Source organism: Tiliqua scincoides, chromosome 16 (assembly GCF_035046505.1).
Source record: "Tiliqua scincoides isolate rTilSci1 chromosome 16, rTilSci1.hap2, whole genome shotgun sequence".
Lineage (NCBI taxonomy): Eukaryota > Metazoa > Chordata > Lepidosauria > Squamata > Scincidae > Tiliqua > Tiliqua scincoides.
Genome location: NC_089836.1, coordinates 2,608,749 through 2,632,049, shown reverse-complemented (window position 1 = coordinate 2,632,049; position 23,301 = coordinate 2,608,749). Strand labels below are relative to the sequence as shown.

The following is a 23,301-nucleotide window of genomic DNA, read 5'->3' as shown; positions in this document are numbered from 1 at the left end:
GGAGACGCCAACCTGGCCACAGGGTCGCTGGGGGCTTACAGTGCAGAGCGCGGGGGAGGGGTCCTTCCTGCCCACTCCAGGTCCATTTCTGCGAAGGGCTCCAGACTTCGGCACTGCACTGGGCCCCTGGCTGTCACTGTACAGGTCTAAGGGAGTGCTGCCCCTGCACTTGCACTGCTACAGAAGGCCTGCTCCCGAAAGAAGACCCCTCCCCCCGGCTCCGGTGCTCACAAACACTACAGGGAAGCTGCTTTCAGTTCAAAGGAGACTTTATTAGGCCTGCTTGCAAAAGCACAGAAAACCAGCTCCAGCTCTGTGCCCATCACAGCACTCACTAAAGCAGCCGACTCCTGCAACACACAGGCGGCCCCCCACAGAGCCTCCAGAAAGGACAAGGTTGGTACCAGAGACAGCAATGGCAAACAGGCTGCCTTCGCCCCCAGGGAGAAACCTGCCTGCCACAGCCAACCAAAGGGATTGGAGCTGTTGGGGGGGGGGGGCTCTGAGAACTTGCCTGGACAAGGCTTCCATGCCTCTGCATGGCTGGCACTTGTGGGGCTGCAGACCCCATCCCTCTTCCAAAGAACAGCTTTCATCAGGGATTCAGAAAGCACCACCCTTCAAAAGTTGCAGGCAGAAAGCCCTTGTGGGTTCCAACATGACAGCACCGACAGCGTCTGAGAAGCCACTCAAGGCCGCCACTGGCTCTGTCGGGGGGGGGGGGTGTTCATGAGCTCCACAGGCTAGCCTGGCAAAGCAGCAGAAGCCAACATCCGTCCCACATCGATCAAGTGCCAATCACAAGGCCAGAGTTGAGTGTAGAGACCACAGGACTGAGCTGCAAACCCCCGGCCCTGCCCCTCTCCTCTCAGTGACAGTGGCCCTTGCAATGGGCTGGTGCTTTAGCCTGGACCCACCATCGCCCACAGGGAAGGAGCTGCATCCAGAAGCACATGGCCCCTCTCGGCAACGCAGGTCAATCCTGCCAAAAGCATCACTGAAACCAGGCTCCTCTCACAGTCCGGGGCTACAGCAGGGTCCCTCTGCCCTTTACCGAAAGTTCATCAAAGTGCCATGCTGGGGACAGAGTGTAGGGAGAGGAAGGCCACTTAGGCAGAGCTGGGGTGGCAGGTTGCTCTGCATCAGAACACAGCTCTGGAATTTCGGGGTGGGGGGAGAACGACACATTTTTGCTGTCTGTTTGGGTCACCGCCACTTTGTCAAAGCCTAATGTAGGAGCAACTGCACTTAAAAACTGGCACCTCACTTAGTCCTCCCTCCCCCAATCCACATGTGGAAGTTCTGGACACTTCTGGTCAAACTGCTACTCTGCGAGTGAGTGTGGATGCATCTCCTTTTATAGAGAGCTCGATGGCCAACATGGAGCTGTCCCATTCCTTCTGCTGAAGAGGCTTGTCTAGTCCCACACCAAACCCGCCTGACAACTTTTCTCATTGTGTCCCCTGCGCTTTCTGGGACCAATAGCAGCTCTCCTCTGTGTTTGTGGCAAGATCTTGGGAGCTACAGATCAAGTGCACAGTGCGTAACGGATGCTTCGAGGCCTGCTGACGGGTGGGAGGCAGGCACTCACTCCCTCCCCCGGGCAAGGGGGCCTCGGCTAAGTCTGGTCAGTGGCAGCATCCACCCAGAGCCAGCCTTCTTGGTCCAATAGAAGCTGCTGCACTTCATGTCTGCAGTGCTCCAGGAGCAGCTGCTGCTGCCGCGACTGTCACTGGGACAGCTGTGGGGATGCCTGGGGGCAGCCTATCCCCAGTGGCTTCTCCCATCTGCCCCTGCCTGGACTTTGCCCCGTCTGCCCGGTCCTTGTCTGCTGGGCACAGGCCCTCTTGGCTCTCCAAGTCACTCGTCTGGCCCTCACCAAACTCCAGGATGGTGGGCAGGTTGCCCTGCTTGGGACAGCGCTTCTTCAGGCTGACAAGGAAAGGCTGCGGCAAGGAGAAGATGTCCACATTGTTGCCCAGGTCAATCCAGCTCATGCTGGGAAAGTTCTTGGTGTCCTTCAGGGCCTCCGTCAGGTCCCGCAAGATGGTCCTGGTGAGCCGGTTGCCATTGAGGGAAAGGGTTGTGAGGCGGGGCAGGGCACTGAGGACAGGCAGGAGCTGCAGGAACATCTCATCCGTCAGCTCAGTGAAACGGAGCTCCACAATCTCAATGTGCTCCGACCGGAGCTGGAGGTAGGAGGTGACCCGGTCCAACTCCTTCAAGCTCAGAGGGATGCCAGACAGATCCACCGTGTTGTCCCGAGGATTCCCCACGAGGACGGCTTTCAGACTGTAAGAGAACAAGGGTGGGAGTGGGGCTGTGAGATGCTGTGTCCAACCTCTTCTACAGCCTTCCTGCCTGCTCAGATCAGCAGCCCTTGGGATTGTCCACAGCCTCACAATTCCGTGATACGGCTGGAGCATCTGACCTTGCTGGGTGGCACAACCAGGTCAGATGTCAAGGACAATGCAGGAGGGGAGGCCCTCAAACAAATCTTTCAGGGATATTTGTAACACGCCCAAAATCATTTTGGGAATGTCTACGAAAAAGGCCAATGCTAAAGGTTTTACTGTATTTCTGGTCTGCCTTTCTCCCAGCATAGAACTCAAGGCAGTGCAGACAGGGAGGCTATTCCCAGCTGGGAATCTAGCTCGTGCCCTCCCGGCCATGTGCCTTCTGCCTCCCGCCCTGCCAGCTGGACGTGTCATACAACAACAACAACAACAACAACAACAACAGTATTTATACAGCTCGGGTTTGAACATCCCCCACTGCCTACATTCGCTAACTTAGCCATCTACCCTCCAAACCAAGCACATCTTGTCAAGGTGCGGGGGGGGGGGCACACACGAGAGAGAATTTCCTTCTGCAGGCAGCATCACATTCAGATGGTTTGTTAAAGTTCTGCAGAAAGGCATTTTGCAGCTTGAGAGAGAAGAATTCCAACAGCTGGTGAGACAAAACACAGAGCCTCCTCCCATGGGAGCCTCCTCCCATAACTGCTGGAATCTCTTGCCTCTCCAGCAAATTGGTCACGTCCCAGGGAAGAGTGAGAGCCTTTGCCCTGGGTGTGCAGGTGCCAGATCATGATGCCACACTGCCTTCCCTCTGCCGTTTCAGAATAAGCTGGCACTGCCACACTGTGACACCTGAAAGCACAAGCAGGTTGGAGAAGCGAGACTAGGCTCTCTTGGGGTGCAGGCACCCAGCAAGGCCTGGAATGAAAGTGTAGAATGGAGGAGCCCGTGTGACATGACTGAGACATATACAATTATTTCCCTCTCTAAGAGCACCAGAATCAGGAGACATCCACTAAAACTGCGTGGTAGGAGAGTTAAAATGTCCAAATGAAAATACGTTTTTGCTCAGCATGTAATTAATCTGTGGAACTCAGGATGCCACAGGATGTAGTGATGGCACCTGGCCTAGATGTTTTTAAAAGGGGTCAGGACAGATTTATGGAAGAAAAAATCATCACAGATTACAAACCATGACGACTATGTGCAGCATCCCAGCTAGAGGGGTGGATTTCAGCTGCAAAAGCACACGCTGGACCCTCGCCCTCTTCCTCTCCTTGGACTTATGCCAGTGAAATAGCTGGTGTGGAGTCCCTTCCACATCCCCCTCCAGCACCACTCACCAGGCCTGTGGCTTCCGCTTGACAATGCCCTGGCGCTGCCACTGCACATGGGGGCTCAGGTGGTAGGTCAGCTGCCTGCAGAGCTTCTCCATGGCCCCCAATGAGTCCCCTTCCTGCAATGGTTGGGGGGGGGGGGAGGAAGGAAGAAAAAAGGCAGCTTGCAAGTTGAAAAGGGACACCAGCAAAGACCGAGGGGGGGGGGGGTAGGGAACCTGATGATGCTCTGCTCGGCCCCAAAGAGACATTAGTTGCAGCTGCCCCCCCAACACACAAGGCCTTGTCCCCCTCCAGCCAGCAGCCTCCCTTTGCAGCCCACCTGTGGCACACTCTCCCTCCTTCGATATTACTGAAAGGCACCAGGAGCCTCACGAGGCTGACCCAGCAGGGCTGCCCACCCACTGCACCAGCGACACAGCGCCCCTCACTGAGTCACATGACAGCAAACCCTGTCCAATGCCAGACCTCCCCTTTTCGAGGAAAGGAAGCAGGAGTCCAGCGGTCCCTCTCCCCGGCTGCAGGCACCCTGTTCAGCGACTGGCCCCTATCCCCAGAGCGACAATGTGGGAGGGGTGCAGACATTCAGCCCTTCGAGGTGCCTGACAGACGGTTTCAGCCTGAAACATGCTTTGCAGGCTCTCTAGCAGAGGCACAGCTGGTCATTTGACACCTGGGGCCCATACATTTTTGTCACCCCATATGACTTAATTCATTATTAATTATATTGTTTAATTAATTAATTCACTTTTTATACCACCCTTCCTCTAAGCAGCTCAAGGTGGTGTACATGGTTCCTCCCTTATTTTGTCCTCACAACAACCCTGTAAGGTAGGCGAGACAGAGATAGTAATAGTCATGACATGGAATGAATAATAATAATGGGTTAGGGTTAGGGCCAGAAAAATAAATGCAGTGAATATTTCCCCACAAGCAATGGATGAAATTCTGCATCAAATGGTATATAACATGATGGTATTATTCCTAAAAGCAATGATTTCCAGAATTTTGGTCCCCCCTAGGATATCTCATTGGTCTGTTTTAAGGCAGTGGTTCTTAACACTGGGACCCACTTTTTAGAATGACAATCTGTCCAGGACATCACCCAGGAAGTGATGTCATGGCTGGAAGTGACATCATCAAGCAAAATAAAATAATTATAAATAATCAAATTAAAGAAAAACAGATAAATGAGGAAGCCAGCCCTGTTTCACCAAGTGAATGTTCTCTGTAGCCTGCCTGCAATAACACACCCCCCCACACACACAGACAGATAAAACAGTGAGATTTTCAGCCTTCCCCAGTGCCCACCTTACCAGTTCAAGCCTCTGGTTTATTCTTTGGGGGGGAGGCTGCTGCCTGCAATAACACCCCCCACAAATAAATCAGTGAGATTTTCAGCCCTCCCCAGTGCCCACCTCACCAGCTCAAGCCTCTGGTTTATTCTTGGGGGGGGGGGGGGCTGCCTTCTGGAGCATTTGTTGAGCTCCACTTTCATTAGAAGGGGACCATGCAGCCAGCCTTACATTCCCCTTTGCCTGACCTGACCAGGAGCCAAGGCACGTTTGCTTACTTGCGAGTAAACGCGACCGTATGGCTTACTTTTGCTTTCCATAGGGCTCAATACATTCTTCTGCTTGGAGGGAGGGACTTCCTTCTTGGGTTTTTTTTGGGGCTCCTTTAATTGGATAGGAACCATTCTAGTGTCACTGGATTCCTCTCAGCCTGCCCTTTCCAACGAACTATGGCAAGTTCACCTACTGATGAGTAAATGTGCAATATGGCTCAGTTTCATTTTCCATAGAGTTCTGTGCATTTTTGTAACTCCAGTTTTTTGGCCATAACTTTTGATGGAACTGAGATATTTCAATCTGGGTTTTTGCAATGCATTCCGCTGGAAATTCCACATCCAACAGTATATAACATGATGGGGTTACTCCTAACCTTCCTGATGTTAGCGATGTTGGGGCATTTGTGTCTGTTTGTTTTTTGCAATGAAGTTTATTTATTTATTACAGATACAGGTAAGGAAAATAGGTTAGACTTAGGGCTGGGACTACACAGGTTACACATGAGGGTATTGGCCATCGATTATTAATTAATTTATTTTTTTGGACTAATGCATGTTGTAATGTCTAAAAACAAAGTTATTCATCAATACAAAAATCATCATATTCGTTAACCTACTGATTAATAATTTAACTAAACAATCAATATTTTTTATCTAAAATTATCTATCCAATCATAAAAAGGTTTCAGATTTTACTTATACACTATTCTTGCCTGAATTGGCAACCTTCAGTATTGAAAGACTATGGTATAAGCTTACAGCACCCAGTATTCCCAGGCGGTCTCCCATCCAAGTAGTAACCAGGCCTGACCCTGCTTAGCTTTGGAGACCAGACAAGATCAGGCATGTGCAGGGTAACAGTTGCTGCCAGTAACATAATATTTAAAATAAAATATTTCTTATCTGATTCTTAATTTCTGATGTCACATTTAAGAGGAATGTTTCCAGTTTGAATGGTAATACACACTTCAATATCTCTTGTAACATTTTATATATCATTTTCCAATATTTCTTTGCTTTTTCGCATATCCACCACATATAATAAAAAGTTCGCTCAATTCTTTACTTATCCAAGTAAAGAATGGTCATCCAAACCATTTGTTTGATGACCCAGGGTACATTTTTACTATTTTCTCTGGAATTAAATACCATCTATAAAACATTTTATATAATTTCTCTTTTAAATAATAATAACAACAACAACAACTAGGTATTTATATACCGCCTTTCTGGTCATCAGATTACTCCTCTGACTTTATTCAAGGTGGTTTACACAGGCAGGCATTTCTAAATCCCTCAAGGGGATTTTTACAAACATAGAGGTTCTCTCTTTCAAGAACCAACAACATTTCAGAATGGATCTTCCTGGTTTGGTCTCACTTCTGGCCTCCAGTTCTCCTACGCAGGCTGACAAGCAGCTCCATCTCTTACGTGGAGGGCAGCCAAGACGCTTCTTGCTCACACCAAGAGCAGGTGGAATCACTCAGCTGGGCTTGTCAGCTGCTTCAAGGTCTCGCCATTCTCAGCCGTTCAGGGAGCTGCGGGTGTCCTCGAACTGGCGACCTTCTGATGTTATCTTCAGGCTAAGCTCTACCCTCTAGGCCAGACCTCCTGCCCATAAATAACCCTTTTAGTTATCTTAATACCACTTTAATTATTGCAATATTTGTGTTCCAAGTTTGTTTTCATTTACATCTGCTTTGATCTGATATAATTAATGGGATACTCTTCACTTCTAAAGAGAATTCGGTCCATTAATATCTACAAAAAACAACTCTATTCGTTGTTCAGCCATTTCACTTTCTGTCTTAGCACTTCCTTTGTCTTCTGTCTTGTTGGTGTTTTCCTTCTTGCTCCTCCCACTGCTCCTTCCACTTCTTCTTAACTCTCTTAAATTTCTTAATCCCTCTCTTTTCTTCTTTCTTTTTCTTCATTCTATTCTTTTTGGATTTAATCCAAAAATTCTTCCTCTTCTTGAAACGATGTGCTCTCTGAAAGTTCAGTTTTTTCTTCCTTAAAACTCTTAATTCTGATAACGGTTGCTTTTTCCATCTCCTGTCTCATTTCAAAAATCTCCACTTCTTTAGTTTCATCCGACATTTGATCCATTCTTTTTTCTTGTCTGTTATTTGTAATCTGTTCCTGCATGTTTGTCAGGGAGGAGTTTATTTGCTTCATTTGTTCAAATAATTTTCTGACCTGTTGCTTCATTTCACTTCTGAAATCCCACAACAAATCCATTAATAAGGACTGGCTTTTACTAACATCCTTTAAATTTTGGAATGCCATTCTTATCAATATCAAATCAAGCCAATATACCTCTGGCTGTAAAAAACAGAGATACAATGGTCCAACAATTAAAGAAAAAAATCAACCAACTCTCATTATCTTGTTTCACCTTCTTGTAAGGCTAATTTCCAATTTTTATATCCAAAAGGGGTAAGTCAACATTCCACTTCCAGTCAATAACGTCAAATCAGTCAAACAATTAAAGAGTCATCCAAATCTTATTATCTTGCATCCCATCTTGTCCAAGGTAATCCTTAATTTTTAATATCCAAAAGGGGTGGATCAGTAATCCAGGTCAATAACACTGTCAAATTAAGTTAGTATGCCTTTAAATGACCAGGCCTGAATTGAGCCTTCTTGCTAGGAAAGCAAAAGTAAAAGTTATTTCAGCCGTTAATTAGTTATTTATTTCTTTTCCATGCATACCATTTCAGCAGGCTGATCTTTCATCTTCTTATCTCTCTCCTTTTCTTCCAGGCACCCTTATTACAAAAAAGCAAAAATACTCCAGCAAGGGTTTCTTTAAATCCAGGTTCGCTCTTTTCCCCTCTGGGTGGCTATCAGCCAACGTAAATAATCTTAAAGTTACCTTTCCCTCCTTCCAACCTCTTGATTGCAGTTCTTTTTATAGCCTTTTACTCACAGTTTAAAGCTTTTTTCGCTGTCATGTTGTTGTATCTAGGCCGTGGGGGGGAGGGGTACCCAGCTATCTGAATCTGTCTTCTCCGAATCTCTCCAAAGATGGCGTCTGGTATATGATGTGATCCAGCATAGAGCGATATCTGGGGGTTATCTCTACGACCCCCCCCTGAGTTCAAGCTCTCAGCCTTCATGTCTTCTTCTTAGACAATGAAGAGTCCCTCATTGCTGAGGTCCTCTGGAAACACCTCTATTTAGCAGTTCCTCCCGGAGTCCTCCGAAGTTCCCTGCTACTGCACTGAGTGTTGACTCCACCCCCGATGTTGGGGCATTTGTGGTGTTACACCCCCCCAGGGGTGGTACCCGGGGTGGACCGCCCCCCCGCTAACTATGCCACTGCCCTCCAGTGCTCCATGAACCTCTGCCCAGCCCAGCTCTGCCCTGGTTGGCCAAGCCCTCAAAGAAACATGTGACCTGATCAGCTGACAGCTCACACTGCAAAGGTGGCAGTCAGGGGGCCCTCAGCGACAAGTCAGGAGGTGCAACTGGGGGCCTGGAACTTCTCACACGGAAGACAACGAGGAGGCAGCCCTACAGCACCACTGCCTGTCCGAGGACACAGCAGCAGGGGGAGGCTTGCCCTCTGGGTGCTGCTGCAGGCACCAGCAGAGCCAGGAGGGAAGCCACACCTGTGGGTGCGAGGACCTGGCCAGCCAGCCAGCCAGCCTGCAGCATTTCAGGGCAAACATACAGGCCTTGTGCCAACAGGTCACGGTCAGGGCCACAGATCCACTTGGGAGAGGCTTGTCCAGCAGAGTCCACCGAGAACCAAGGTGCTGCTGCTGCTGCTGGGGCCCCTTCCAATTCCAGAGGGTTTCCAGGGAGCTGGCCCAGGGGCAGGCCCTTGCCCAGTTGGCAAGGCAGGTGCTGCTGTGGTGGCTTCTACCTTCCCTGCCTCTCGCTCTGCAGCAGGACAGGCCTGGGAACCTGCTGCTTTCAGTCTCTGGCGCCAGAGCTGATGGCCTTCCCAAGGCAAAGGGAAGCCCTGCCTCACCCTCCGCCAGTCCGCCACAAGAGTGGCACTCGGCCGGTTTGATGCCCTGCTTTTCCTGCTCCCCTCTGGTCCTCGATGGACATGCAGTCTGTTCCAGGAGAGAGATGGAGCCAAGCCCTCCCCCCAATGGACAGGGTGCACATGAGGTGGGGGGACTCTGTGCTCCACCCCACTTAGCTACCATGAGCCCCCCTAGTTCCCCTCAGTCCAGCTGCTGCTCCGGAACGGAGGCCACTCAAGAGCAGATGGCGCTGGCTTTGAGAACTCAGCATTGAGCAGCCGCTGCCAACTTGGAGTTCTGGCTGAGAGCCACAGTGGAGCAGGAGGAGAGCTCCCCCATCACACCGACCAGAGCGCTTGGCTACTGCCTAGCCCGCCTTTGCAACGCACATGCTCTGGGGTGAGGAGAGCACAGCTCTGAGCTCCGGGGTGGCAGCAGGTGCCTCAAGGGTGTCTCTTCCTCCCAGCCCAAGTAACCTCATAGCTACAGTTTCTGGCCAGTGACAGGTGTGTTGGGTTGAAACAAACAGAACCAGCAGCCCCACTTCAGCCTGCCACAGGTGGCCCCTGCCCTGGACCAAGGAGGACAGAGAGAAGTACTTGCCCACCTAAGGGCTGCAGAAGCAGCCGGTCTGCAAGAGCTCCTCTGCCAGCCGGGCACTCAGTACCTTGAGCGCTACCATACCCTCCCCTCACCGGGCTTGGTGTGCTGCCACCCCCAACAGCTGCTCTCCTTCCAAAATACCACTTAGGGAGCCAAGCATAGCCAGGCAGCTAATAGCTATGCTATTGTCCCAGAGTGTAAAGAAAAGTACTCTGCAGGTGCTCAGAAGCACTCTCTTCACTGTTGCGGGGTGACAGCTGCCTTCTCCTGCACCCCCCCTTTGGTGGGTCATGAGAACAGAGCAGAACCGGCTGCAAAGCCCTGGAGTCAGCTGCAGAGATGCATAGAGGAGGGGGTTTCAAGTGAGCTGCCTGCGGGGGGCCTCTGCCCATATCCCCTCTGCCCCCCCAGGAAAACAACTCATTGCTCTGTGTGGGTCAGCCCTGACTTAACTTCGACACAATTTCTTTTTCAGGCCTTGTGCAATATTCACACACAACAAGCAGCTCTGAGGTCCACAGCGCTGAGCTGGTGCCCAGGAATGCGGAGCTGGGGAACGGGCCTGCCTCCCCCTTCATTGCAAAGGCACAGCTTTCTGTTTGTACGCAAGCGTTCAGCACTCCGCTTGTTTTCCAGCAGAGCAAGACACTCGGCTTCCAGGAGACCAGCTCCAGCTCAGCAATTTCACCACAAAACTTCTGCAGTTTGCAGCATTCCCAGATGGGGGTTTACAGAAACCCTTTGTTTCCTAAGGCTTTCTGTTTCACTGCTTGCAAGTTGAAGGCATATGACATTTGTTCCTTGATTGCTCCCCTCTGTGCCCACGGCCTCTATGATGCTGTCCTCTAGCGCCTCTCCTCCTCCCAGTCTAATTGCTTGTTCTGTGTTTCCATGGGGAAGCCCCCTGCCTCTCAGCTCCCCCCCCCACCCTGCTGTCTCCCTTCTGTCAATGTCTACACCAGTGGCTCCCAAAGGGCAGCTCGCACCTCACCAGTGGGTTATAACCTGATGTTTGGTGGACTGTGAAACTGACAAGCTGTTATCTGATGAGTGAAATGCATTAAACCCTATGGAAAGTGAAACTGAGCGGCATGTGCGCATTTACTCATGAGTTGGCAAACGTGCCTCAGTCTACTTTGAAGGGCAGGCTGAAAGAACACAACGTTGCACTGGAGTAACTCTGCCAGAGAAGAGGAGAGGACAGGACGGGGCAGACTGGAGTGTGCTTGGAGAGGGATGCGGATGAAACCTGCCAGGGATGCAGAGTATCCTGGCCCCTGACGCAGGAAAAACACCATGCGAGCCACAGAGCTGGCCTAGGTAGCAGTCACCCCATGAGGAACAATGGGAGAGGAACGAGAGCCAAAAATGGCACCTCCTGCCCTCCGGCCCACTTTCCTAAGTTGGAGCACAGGATGCAGGCGACATTCGGAGCCCACTGCAGCACACCAGCCCCCGGTGGCCAGGCAGGCCCCAGCTTAGATAGTCTGCCTCTCTACAGGCTGGATAGAATTGGCAAAGGCTCCCTAGAGAGACAAATGCCAGCCACCAAGACTTTCCCAAGGAAGGTAGAGGCAAGTGAAGGGCTCGTGACATCAGACAAGACCCTCTTCCTTCCTGTACACCAAGAGATCACGCTCTCCTTGAGAAGAGCAGGCCTGAACGCCATGTTTATGTACATTTATCTCCCCGCCCATTCACAGGGTCATGGAGGGGGACCGCATCTTGGCGCTAGTGCTGGCAGCCCGAGGCCAAGAGTGAGGAGGATTTGCGCAGTTCCTGCACTTATTTGAAAGAAGATCAAAAGCAGCACGGCAAACCAAGAAACGCCCTCTCCGACAGGGTGGGGTGGACTGCATAGGAGCATTTGAGAAGGGCATGCACAATGCCAACAGCCCCACCTGAGCTCCAATGCCCCTCACCAGGGAAGCCCCATTCCCAGTCACAGGGAATGGAACAGCAGCAGCCTTGCCAAAGGACTCCCCGCACAGAACTGGCCTTTTGTCCGTGACACAGGGAAGGGGTGACTTTTCCCAGGGCTCGCCCCTCCCTGCCTCAATCCCAGGGCGTAGTCCCCACCTCTCAGAGCCCGCCAGGCCTTGCATAGGCAGGCACTCTGAGGGAGTCTCTGGGCTTCTGCCAAGCAGGCAGATAAGGCAGGCAGGCAGACTCCCACAGCAGCTGCAGCCCAGCCAGGCCATTCGGATGCACCCCGGGGTCCATTCAGATACGCAAAGACCCCCCAGCACAGCAGCTTCCCCACACTCTTCCCAGAGGAGGGGCACTCACCGATCTGGGGCAGTGGATGTACCTGGCGAGGCTGATGAGCAGGTCATGTGTGATGGGGTCAACCAGGTTCCGGAAGCTGGCGTAACGGTACAGCACATCATCCAGTGAAGTGGACTCCATGCCCAAGTCCTGCCAGGGAGAGAAGCAAGGCTGGTCAGGGGGCTTTCTCTGAACTCTCCCCAAGAGGTGCCCCCAGCACAGCCACCAGCACAGGCAGGGCAGAGTTCCGTTTCCGTACAGCGACTGTCAGCAGAGGGAGCCAGGCAGGCAGTGCCTCTCAGCCAGGCATGGGGGTGGGGGGGCAGGGGGGCAGCCACAATGGCTGCTTGGATGACACGCAGGTGCACCCAGCTGGTGGGTGCAGGCAACGTGCAGCAGAAGCCTCAAGCAGCACGGCAAGTGGGGTTGTGCTGCTGCTGGTCAAGAACGGTGCCCACTGGAGCGGAAGCCAACCACCAACCCTGGGCAAACTCTTGGGGGGGATCTCTAGGATCTCACAGGCCTTCAGGAGCCAAAGCTCCTCACTTTGCCAGGGCCTCTGGACTCTTGGAATGGCAAGCCTACCAGAGCTTACCTTCTGCCTGAGGCCTCCCCTCCTGAGAGCAAGCCACACCAGGTGGCAAGGAAGCCAGCCATGCCACAAGCCCACTGCCCTTCCCAGAACTCGACCTCTCTCTCAAGGGATGTGAAGGGTGCCTGGCCTGCCTGCGAACGTGCCTTTCAGCCAAGCATGCAGGACTCCACTTCTAGGAGAGACACTCCAGGCTGCCAGGGCTCTCCCCAGGCTGCCTCTGGAGCTGCTCCTCAGAGCAGAGATGGCGTTTCTCCTCCTCAGAACGTCTAGCCATGAAACTGGATCCATGCCTTTTGCACAGGTCCTGCTGCAACTACAGCAGGGGCAAGATTCTGCAGGGTCCAAAAGGACATTCTTGGATAGAGCCACGGCAAAACCCTCTGTGAACACGCACACTCCTTTTCCAGACGACTCTGCCGCTGACTTACTGTGACATCATCATCAGTGCAGGCCACAACACACACAACCCATTCAGTCATTTGCAGCAGGAGTTGCTCAAGAGAGCCAGCAACACCAGGCAGCAAAGTCTCCACCACCAGAAGCTGGCAGACACAGAAGGGGCCCTGGGTGCAGCCATCAGTCCCTCCAGCACTTGAACTAATCGAAGACAGACAACAGTTTCACCTGATCAACACAGGATGTCTGCTGACATGTCAGCCAGCACTGGGGAAGCGCACAAGGGGGGTGGCGCCCACACCCAGGAGCTTCCTTCCCAGAGGCAGGGCAAGGGGTGCTGCCTGTGAGTTGCATCGGTTCTCCCCCTACCCACAGCATCCCTTTGCCCCTTCACACCGTGCCCTGGGCTGGTGCAAGGAGGCACAGGCCAGCTGCAAAGCAGCTTCTCCGAACACCAGAGAGCAGGGCTGCAACCAAGGGGGGCCCTACAGGGTCAGGAAAAACTACACGTGCTGTCAGCCATGAGAAACAGGAACCCAGTGCCTGCCAGCTCCTCTCTTCTCTGAAATGCCCTGGCCCTCTGGGCAGACATGGGGGAAAGTCCCTCCCATCATCAGAGTAAGGGCAGGCACCACCCGCCCCAGCTGGAGCCTCCTCGTTCCCAGGCCTGGTGGCCTTTGCAGATTCAGCCTCCTGCCTGCCCCTTCTAGAGCCCGCCAAGACCTTCCTTCCGCACAGGGCCAATCTCATCCCCAGAGCACTCCTGCCCCCCCCCCAGCAAGAGGCACACCTGGGGCTCCCTCCTGGCTCATGCACTGCCACCCCCACTGCCCTCATCCAGCGCTCCCGTTGCTTTGGCTTCATCGTAAGTCTCCTGCTGCGAGCCACACACCCTGCATAGCCCTGGGAGAGGACCTCCAATTCCTTGGCACCTCCTTCATGCCACCTGGTTATTAGTTGACCTGGGAGAGCACCCGGACAGTGCATCCTTGCAGCCAACCTCAGCTCACACCCAGTTGCACACACAGGCCAACAGCCCCTGCCAACCCTCCTGAATTGGGGGGCACCCCCCACCTGGGCTCCAATCCCAGCAAGAGTCTTTGCTGGTCCCAACCCAGACCAAAATTTCCTGCACTGGGAGAGCTGCTGAAATGGCCCCAGGAACACACAGAGCTGGTGGGTTAAGAGGCAGGCGGCATGGGCCCCACCCAACACTAGAGGTGGTGGGAGAACCACGCTGGCCTCCTCAGCTGGCAGAGCAGCAAGGAGGAGGCCCCACAGCTGGGCTGCCTGCAAAGAGGGACAGGGAGGAGACAGACCGGGAGCTCCCCTGGAAGCAGCCAAGTGGCTGTCTCTCAGGATCAGCCATGCCTTGTCCAGCATTCTCTTTTCCTGGCGGAGCGCCAGGCAGGGCAGGAGAGACCTTGGCAGTTTCCAGGTGCCACAGAAGCGTTGCAGTGCCCACCCCACCCATCCTCCAAACCAGGCAGCCAGAGGATGCAGTAGGTGGCTGGCGCCCTGGCACCCAACGCAGCAGGCAGCAAGTCAGATGCTGTGCTACCCTCCCCCCAGAGGAGATGCAACCTCCCCGCTTGGCCACAGACAAACACCAAGTGCGGTTTGGGGGGTGGAGGGAGAAGGCCATACAGCAAGGCAAGCAGCGGCCATGACAGAGGAGAGAGGCCTGCCCAGGCGGCCTGCAGCAGACCCACTCCAGGTAGATGCACAGCCAATCACTCAGGACCTGTGGCAAGAGGTCCCGCTTGAAGGGGGGAGGCTTGTGCCACTCTCATAGGGAAAGGGGATCCCATCACGGCCTGCTCAACTCGCTCTACGCTGGCCCCACAATTCCCACCTGTGCTTGAAGCATTTTGCCAATCCAGCTTACAAGGTTACGGATTCAGGGCAAACCTCCCATGTGAGGAGGAAGGAAGGAAGGAAGGAAAACAGCCCCGCGCTGGGAGAAGAGAGCTTTCCCACCGGAATCCACCAGCACCTCTAGCACCATTGGCAGCTGTTTGGGGCCACATCAGGCAAAAGAGAGATATGCAACCCAGAAACACAGTCTAGCACGAAAGCCTCACAACACCCAGCAGAGCTCAGCCTAGCATCACATTTCGTGTCCCTGGGATAGTGTCTGGAACACGGGAGAAGCAGGCGCTGACCACCTGGAGCTACCAGGCAGAGACAGACCCACACCCACCTACCTCAGCCTCCCTGTGCAGCCCTCCAAAGCACTTTATTTATTTTTCACATTTTATACCACCCTTCCTCCAAACTGCTCAGGGTGCTGTACACAGTTGCTCCCCTCCTTTTGTCCTCACAACAACCCTGTGAGGTAGGTGAGGCTGAGAGAAAGTGACTGGCCCAAGGTCACCCAGAAAGCTTCATGGCTAAGGGGGGATTTGAACCTGGATCTTCCAGGTCTAAGTCCACCTCTCAAACCACTACACCACCCTGGCTCTCCCAGCCCTACTACTGGATGGGCTGCAAGGGAATGAACCTGAGAAGAACTTGGGAAGAACTGAGAAGAACATCAACTTGGACCCATCTCCTCCCTTCAGACCATGGGCCCAGATGGCAGAGAAGGAAGCCCCAGCCTTCTCAGGTGGGCTCCAGAGGAACCACCCTGACCAGCCTGCTATCACAGAAAAGTGCCAGCTGCTGCCAGGCAGCATCCACAGACAGCCAGGGGTGCCATCTCTCGGGGCAGCCACAGGTCCAAAAAGCCTCTGGGCGGTGACACTTCTCACAGGTGCTGGCAGAAGGCAGCCTGCCCCCCAATATAATAATAATAAATAATAAAACTTTATTTTTATCCCGCCCTTCTCCCTAACGGGACCCAGGGCGGCTAACAACATATTAAAAAACAATAGAATTTAAAAACATTAATACAAACAGATAAAAACATTTAAAAACACACTACAGGGCCATAAAAACAGTAGTCAGATTAAAAGAGTAAAAGAGCAGATCACCGAGGAATCAAGCCTGTAAAACTAAAAGGTGTATAAAAAAGTTAAGAAGGCCACCGCCCAAGGGAAGTGAACTTGAGGTTGTACCTGAGCCCAGTGCAAGAGTCTCCCTGAAGGAGAGGTGGAACAAGGGCCTGCTCAGGTCATTCCCCCCCCCATGCCTGCCAGAGCTTCAGGGCAAGTAGCCAGCAGAGGGCGCACATGGTTGATGCTCACCACTCTATTTATTTATTTAAAAGAATTTCCTCTGCCGAAGCAGATACCCAGGCAGCTTATACAATTCATAGGGCTAAAGAGAACAATTTATAAAATCAATAAAAAAACTTCAAAAGATATAAATAAAACCAATCAGAGGAGTACAAAACTATTAACATTCAAGGAACTACATAGAGCAGCGATTTTCAACCTTTTTCATCTCACAGCACACTGACAAGGTGCTAAAATTGTCAAGGCACACCATCAGTTTTTTGATCATTGACAAGGCACACCACACTGCCGGTGGGGGGCTCATATCTCCCAACAGACTGACTAATAAATGACCCTCCCCAAAGTCCCATGGCACACCTGCAGACCTTCCACAGTATACCAGTGTGCCATGGTACAGTGGTTGAAAATCGCTGAGTACAGAGGCACAGGAGGCAAACAATCCATCAGCCAGACAAAACAAAGTTTTCATCACCTCCCCGAGACATCAGCAACCCGGCCAGTGACCCTTCAGGCAGAGCCTAGCACCAATTGACACCACCCAAAACCAACTGGGAAAGTTGAAGCTTCCCCAAACTACGACTCCAGGATTCCTGTGAGAAGAAAACGAGCAAAAGATTGATACAAAGATGGAGAGTGGATTCCCCCTTCCAGTCAGGCTGTTAATCTACTTTGAAGCGAGACGTGCATTATGATTCCCACCTTCTCGGACTTTTGCCAGGTTCTCTACAAGGCTCCTGAAGCCAGCCAGGCCCACCCGCTTCCATTAATTAATTCTCAGCAAATGCAACTGTTACTGTTGGGAGTCACAAAGCAGCATGTTAACAACACCCCGTTGTAAAACAGACATATAAGGGTGAGTGCACAAAAACACAACAGAGCTGGAAAGGACCACAGAAAAGCCACCCCCACTTCCATGTCCCTTCTTCCAAAAATCAGTACCCTACAAAGGACAAAGACAGCACAGAAAAGGAACAGTTGCTTCATGGAGATGCTGCCTGCCATCTTTGAGGACTCCTGGAGAAACAGTGAGGTGCCAGGAAATGAGCAAATGTTGCTTCTGCCTTTAGAAAGGGGAAGAACAAAGATTCAGGAAACTACAGACCAGTGGCATAGCTAAGGAGGTGCAGGGGGTAGCAGTTGCAACGGGCAACAAGCTGAGCTTGACAGCAGTGGTGTAGCCAGGTCATTTGACACTCTGGGCCCATAAATTTTTGTCACCCCACCTGACTTAACTAAGGGTGGTGTGCATGGCTCTTCCCCTTATTTTGTCCTCCCAACAACCCTATGAGGTACGTGAGACTGAGAAATAATAATAGTCATGACATGAAATGAATAATAATGGCCAAAAATAAATGCAGTGAATATCTTCCCACAAGCAGTGGATGAATTTCTGCATCAAATGGTATATAACATGATGGTATTATTGCTAAAAGTCACAATTTCCTCAACTTTGGTCACTAGGATGTCACTCCCCCACCCACCAACCCACCCACGATGTCTCATTGGTTCTTTTTGAGTTAGGGCAGTGGTTCTCAAACTTTGAGCACCGGGACACACTTTTTAGAATGACCCACCTGTCTGGGACCCATCAGAAGTGATGTCATGGCTAGAAGTGACATCGTCAAGCAAAATAAAATGATTAACTATAAATAATTTAATTAAAGAAAAACAAATAATTAAATAAGGAGAAGCTAGCCCTGTTTCACAATGTGAATTTTTTCTGTAGCCTGCCTGCAATAACACCCTCCACCAAAAAAATTATTGAAACTTTCAGCCCTCCCCAGTGCCCAGTTCAGTGTAAGTTCTCATATTTCAGGCATGAGTTGGCAACCTTCAGTCTCGAAAGACTATGGTATCGCGCTCTGAAAGGTGGTTCTGGCACAGCGTCTAGTGTGGCTGAAAAGGCCAATCCGGGAGTGACAATCCCTTCCACACCGGGAGCAAGTGCAGTCTGTCCCTGGCCTGTCTCCCTGGCTATGGGCCTTCCTTCTTTGCCTCTTAGCCTCAGACTGTTGGCCAAGTGTCTCTTCAAACTGGGAAAGGCCATGTTGCACAGCCTGCCTCCAAGCGGGCCGCTCAGAGGCCAGGGTTTCCCACTTGTTGAGGTCCACTCCTAAGGCCTTCAGATCCCTCTTGCAGATGTCCTTGTATCGCAGCTGTGGTCTACCTGTAGGGCGCTTTCCTTGCACGAGTTCTCCATAGAGGAGATCCTTTGGGATCTGGCCATCATCCATTCTCACGACATGACCGAGCCAACACAGGCGTCTCTGTTTCAGTAGTGCATACATGCTAGGGATTCCAGCACGTTCCAGGACTGTGTTGTTTGGAACTTTGTCCTGCCAGGTGATGCCGAGAATACGTAGGAGGCAGCACATGTGGAAAGCATTCAGTTTCCTCTCCTGTTGTGAGCGAAGAGTCCATGACTCGCTGCAGTACAGAAGTGTACTCAGGACGCAAGCTCTGTAGACCTGGATCTTGGTATGTTCCGTCAGCTTCTTGTTGGACCAGACTCTCTTTGTGAGTCTGGAAAACATGGTAGCTGCTTTGCCGATGCGTTTGTTTAGCTCAGTATCGAGAGAAAGAGTGTCGGAGATCGTTGAGCCAAGGTACACAAAGTCATGGACAACCTCCAGTTCATGCGCAGAGATTGTAATGCAGGGAGGTGAGTCCACATCCTGAACCATGACCTGTGTTTTCTTCAGGCTGATCGTCAGTCCAAAATCTTGGCAGGCCTTGCTAAAACGATCCATGAGCTGCTGGAGATCTTTGGCAGAGTGGGTAGTGACAGCTGCATCGTCGGCAAAGAGGAAGTCACGCAGACATTTCAGCTGGACTTTGGACTTTGCTCTCAGTCTGGAGAGGTTGAAGAGCTTTCCATCTGATCTGGTCCGGAGATAGATGCCTTCTGTTGTAGTTCCAAAGGCCTGCTTCAGCAGGACAGCGAAGAAGATCCCAAACAAGGTTGGTGCAAGAACACAGCCCTGCTTCACGCCGCTTCGGATGTCAAAGGGGTCTGATGTGGAGCCATTGAAGACAACAGTGCCCTTCATGTCCTTGTGGAAGGATCTGATGATGCTGAGGAGCCTGGGTGGACATCCAATCTTGGGGAGAATCTTGAAGAGGCCATCCCTGCTGACCAGGTCGAAAGCCTTCGTGAGATCTATGAAGGCTATAAAGAGTGGCTGTTGTTGTTCCCTGCATTTCTCCTGCAGTTGTCTAAGGGAGAATACCATATCAGTGGTGGACCTGTTGGCTCGGAATCCGCACTGTGATTCTGGATAAACGCTCTCTGCAAGTACCTGGAGCCTCTTTAGTGCAACTCGGGCAAACAGCTTTCCTACAATGCTAAGGAGAGAGATGCCGCGGTAGTTGTTGCAGTCACCCCTGTCGCCTTTGTTCTTGTACAGCGTGATGATGTTTGCATCCCTCATGTCTTGAGGTACTCCACCTTCTCTCCAGCAGAGACAAAGGATTTCATGCAGCTCAGTGACGATGATCTCTTTGCAGCATTTTAGGACTTCAGCAGGGATGCTGTCTTTTCCAGGTGCCTTGCCAAAGGCAAGGGAGTCCAGGGCCACGTGAAGTTCTTCTAGGGTTGGTTCACTGTCAAGCTCCTCCAGCAAAGGCAGGCACTCAATGTTGTTCAGCGCTTCTTCGGTGACTACATTTTCTCTGGAATATAGCTCAGAGTAGTGCTGCACCCAGCGTTCCATCTGCTGCGCCCGATCCTGGATGACCTCACCTGCAGCAGACTTCAGAGGGGCAATTTTCTTCTGTGTTGGACCTAGGGCCTGCTTGATACCATCATACATCCCCTTGATGTTGCCCATGTCAGCTGCTATCTGTATCTCGGAACAGAGCTGGAGCCAGTAGTCGTTAGCACATCTCCTGGCAGTCTGCTGGACTTTGCTGCGAGCAGCTCGGAGGACCTGCAGGTTGCGCTCATTGGGACAGGCCTTGTATGCTGCTTGAGCTCTCCTCTTTTCCTCAATGACTGGTGTCAACTCCTCAGAGTGGGCTTCAAACCAGTCTGCCATCTTGTTGGTCTTCTTGCCAAATATGGACAAGGCGTTGTTGTAAACGGCATTCTTGAAATGTTCCCATCTGTTGGATGCGTTTGCATCGACCAGGCCTGGAAGAGATTCCTCAAGCGCTCGTACAAATTCCTTGACTTTTCTCTGATCCCGGGTCTTGCTCGTATCAATGCGAGGTCTTCCTTCCTTTTTTGTGTGGTACAGTCGCTTTGTTTGCAGTTTCACTCTGCTGCACACCAGCGAGTGGTCGGTGTCGCAGGCAGCACCCTGATAGCTGCGTGTGATCTTGATGCTGGGAAGGCTGGAGCGTCTGGTGAGGATCAGGTCGAGCTGGTGCCAGTGCTTTGATCTTGGGTGTCTCCAAGAGACTCTATGTTGGGGCTTCGTGTTGAAGAACGTGTTGCTGACACAGAGACCGTGATGACAGCAAAACTCTAGCAGGCGTTGGCCATTTTCGTTCATCTTCCCACTGCCGAACTGACCTAAGCAAGTGGGCCACGAACTGTTATCAGCACCAACTCTAGCACTGAAGTCGCCGAGGATGAACAATGGCTTTTTTACGGGGATCTTCTTGATAGTGGTGGCCAGGTCATCATAAAATTTGTCTTTGGCTTCTGCTGGAGACGACAGGGTCGGTGCATAAGCACTGATGAGAGTGACAGGTCCTGCTGATGACTGGAGTTGCAGGGACAAACTTCTTTCACTTCCCACAGTAGGTGGGATGATGGGTTTCAGCAGGGTATTTCTGACCGCAAAGCCAACACCATGTTCCCTGGTTTCGTTTGGTGGTTTTCCCTGCCAGAAAAATGAGAAATTTCGCTCCTTGACAGATCCGGAATCTGGCAGCCTGGTCTCTTGAAGGGCGACGATGTCCATCTGCAGTCTGCTCAGCTCCATGTCGATGACAGCTGTTTTGCGTGCATCGTCTATTGCTTGCAGGTCATCAGAGAAGCCAGAGGTCATTGTCCTTATGTTCCAGGTGCCCAGCTTTAGGGCAGGAGTTTTCTGTTTTCTATTGCATGGTGCAGAGTTGTCGATCCGCTTGTTGGTTTTCACCCTAAACCCCACGCACCCCGTGAGGTTAATGGACCGTGACGAGGCAACACCTTACTGGCTGGGGACTGCCCAGCTTAAGGCGGGCAGTAGCTGCCCAATGAGATGCAATGATCTCTCCCACCGTCGGAAGCACCCCCTGGCTTCATGCCCTACGCCAATCGAGCGAAGACTTATAACCGGTAACTGCTGCTTCCCGTGTTGTGCCGACGCCGTAAGGCGAAGTTGGAGTGTCCTCTCTAGTGCGCGAAGCCTGGGTAAAGAAGGTATGGAGGATAGGCTGTTACCCATGCAGCAAATCCCCCCTCTCCACGTCGCTGGAATGATCCAATGGAAAGGCAGAAACCAATACGGTTGGTTCCAGCGGCATCGCAGGAGTTGCCAGAATGTGACTGTGTGCAGCCACGAACTGCCTGAGGGACTCCGGCTCCGGATTTTGCCTCGAGGTTGACTCCTGAAGCCTTTTCCACAACTGGATGTAGCCACAAGGCAGTGGAGGTTTGGAATCAGAGTTTTCCTTCTCTTTCAAGCATATCACTATCAGAACTCACCTAGCTTTACAAGTCTAAAAACAAATAAAAATTTACCTTACAGTTCAAGCCTCTGTTTTATTCTTTGGGTGAGGGGGTGCAGCCCTCTGGAGCATTGGTTTAGCTCCACTTTCATCAGATTGAGACCATGCAGCCAGCCTTGAATTCCCCTTTGCCTGACTTGACCAGGATCCAAGGCACATTTGTTTACTCATGAGTAAACACGACTGTGTGGCTTACTTTCGCTTTCCATAGGGCTCAATACATTAAATTAAAGAAACAAATAATTAAATATAGGGAAGCTAGTTCTGTTTCACCAAATGAATTTTCTTCGTAGCCTGCCTGCAAGAAACCCCCCCACACACAAAATATCAGTGAGATTTTCAGCCCTCCCCAGTGCCCACTTTACAAACTCAAGCCTGTTTGGGGGGGGGGGTGCTGCCTTCTGGAGCATTTGTTGAGTTCCACTTTCATCGGACTGGGACCATCCAGCCAGCCTTGCATTCCCCTTTGCCTGACTTGACCAGGATCCAAGGCACATTTGTTTACTCATGAGTAAACACGACTGTGTGGCTTACTTTTGCTTTCCATAGGGCTCAATACATTCTTCTGCTTGGAGGGACGGACCTCCTTCTTGGGTGTTTTTTGGGGGCTGCTTTCATTGGATAGGAACCATTCTGGAGTCATTGGATTCAGCCTGCCCTTTCAGACAGATTAAGGCACATTCGCCTACTCGTGAGTAAACATGTGGTATGGCTCAGTTTCACTTTCCATAGGGCTCCATACCTTTAGTGCCCGAGTTGCACTAAAGAGGCTCCAGGTACTTGCAGAGAGCGTTTATCCAGAATCACAGTGCGGATTCCGAGCCAACAGGTCCACCACTGATATGGTATTCTCCCTTAGACAACTGCAGGAGAAATGCAGGGAACAACGACAGCCACTCTTTATAGCCTTCATAGATCTCACAAAGGCTTTCAACCTGGTCAGCAGAGACGGCCTCTTCAAGATTCTCCCCAAGATTGGATGTCCACCCAGGCTCCTCAGCATCATCAGATCTTTCCACAAGGACATGAAGGGCACTGTTGTCTTCGATGGCTCCACATCAGACCCTTTTGACATCTGAAGCGGAGTGAAGCAGGGCTGTGTTCTTGCACCAACCTTGTTTGGGATTTTCTTCGCTGTCCTGCTGAAGCAGGCCTTTGGAACTGCAACAGAAGGCATCTATCTCCGGACCAGATCAGATGGAAAGCTCTTCAACCTCTCCAGACTGAGAGCAAAATCCAAAGTCCAGCTGAAATGTCTGCGTGACTTCCTCTTTGCCGACGATGCAGCTGTCACTACCCACTCTGCCAAAGATCTCCAGCAGCTCATGGATCGTTTTAGCAAGGCCTGCCAAGATTTTGGACTGACAATCAGCCTGAAGAAAACACAGGTCATGGTTCAGGATGTGGAC

At 51.6% G+C, this 23,301-nt stretch overlaps 1 protein-coding gene across 1 annotated transcript in view; it reads right to left on the bottom strand.

Moving 5' to 3' along the window:
- Nucleotides 1-273: 273 nt before the first annotated feature.
- Nucleotides 274-23,301, bottom strand: part of LRRC75A (leucine rich repeat containing 75A) — a 29,784-nt gene continuing 6,756 nt past the window's right edge. The window contains exons 2-4 of the mRNA XM_066610736.1: nt 12,083-12,211; nt 3,644-3,756; nt 274-2,292 (exon numbers count right to left, since the gene is read on the bottom strand). Coding sequence (XP_066466833.1) covers nt 1,686-2,292; nt 3,644-3,756; nt 12,083-12,211 — 849 coding nt within the window. The 3' untranslated portion in view covers nt 274-1,685. The remainder of the gene's footprint in view (nt 2,293-3,643; nt 3,757-12,082; nt 12,212-23,301) is intronic.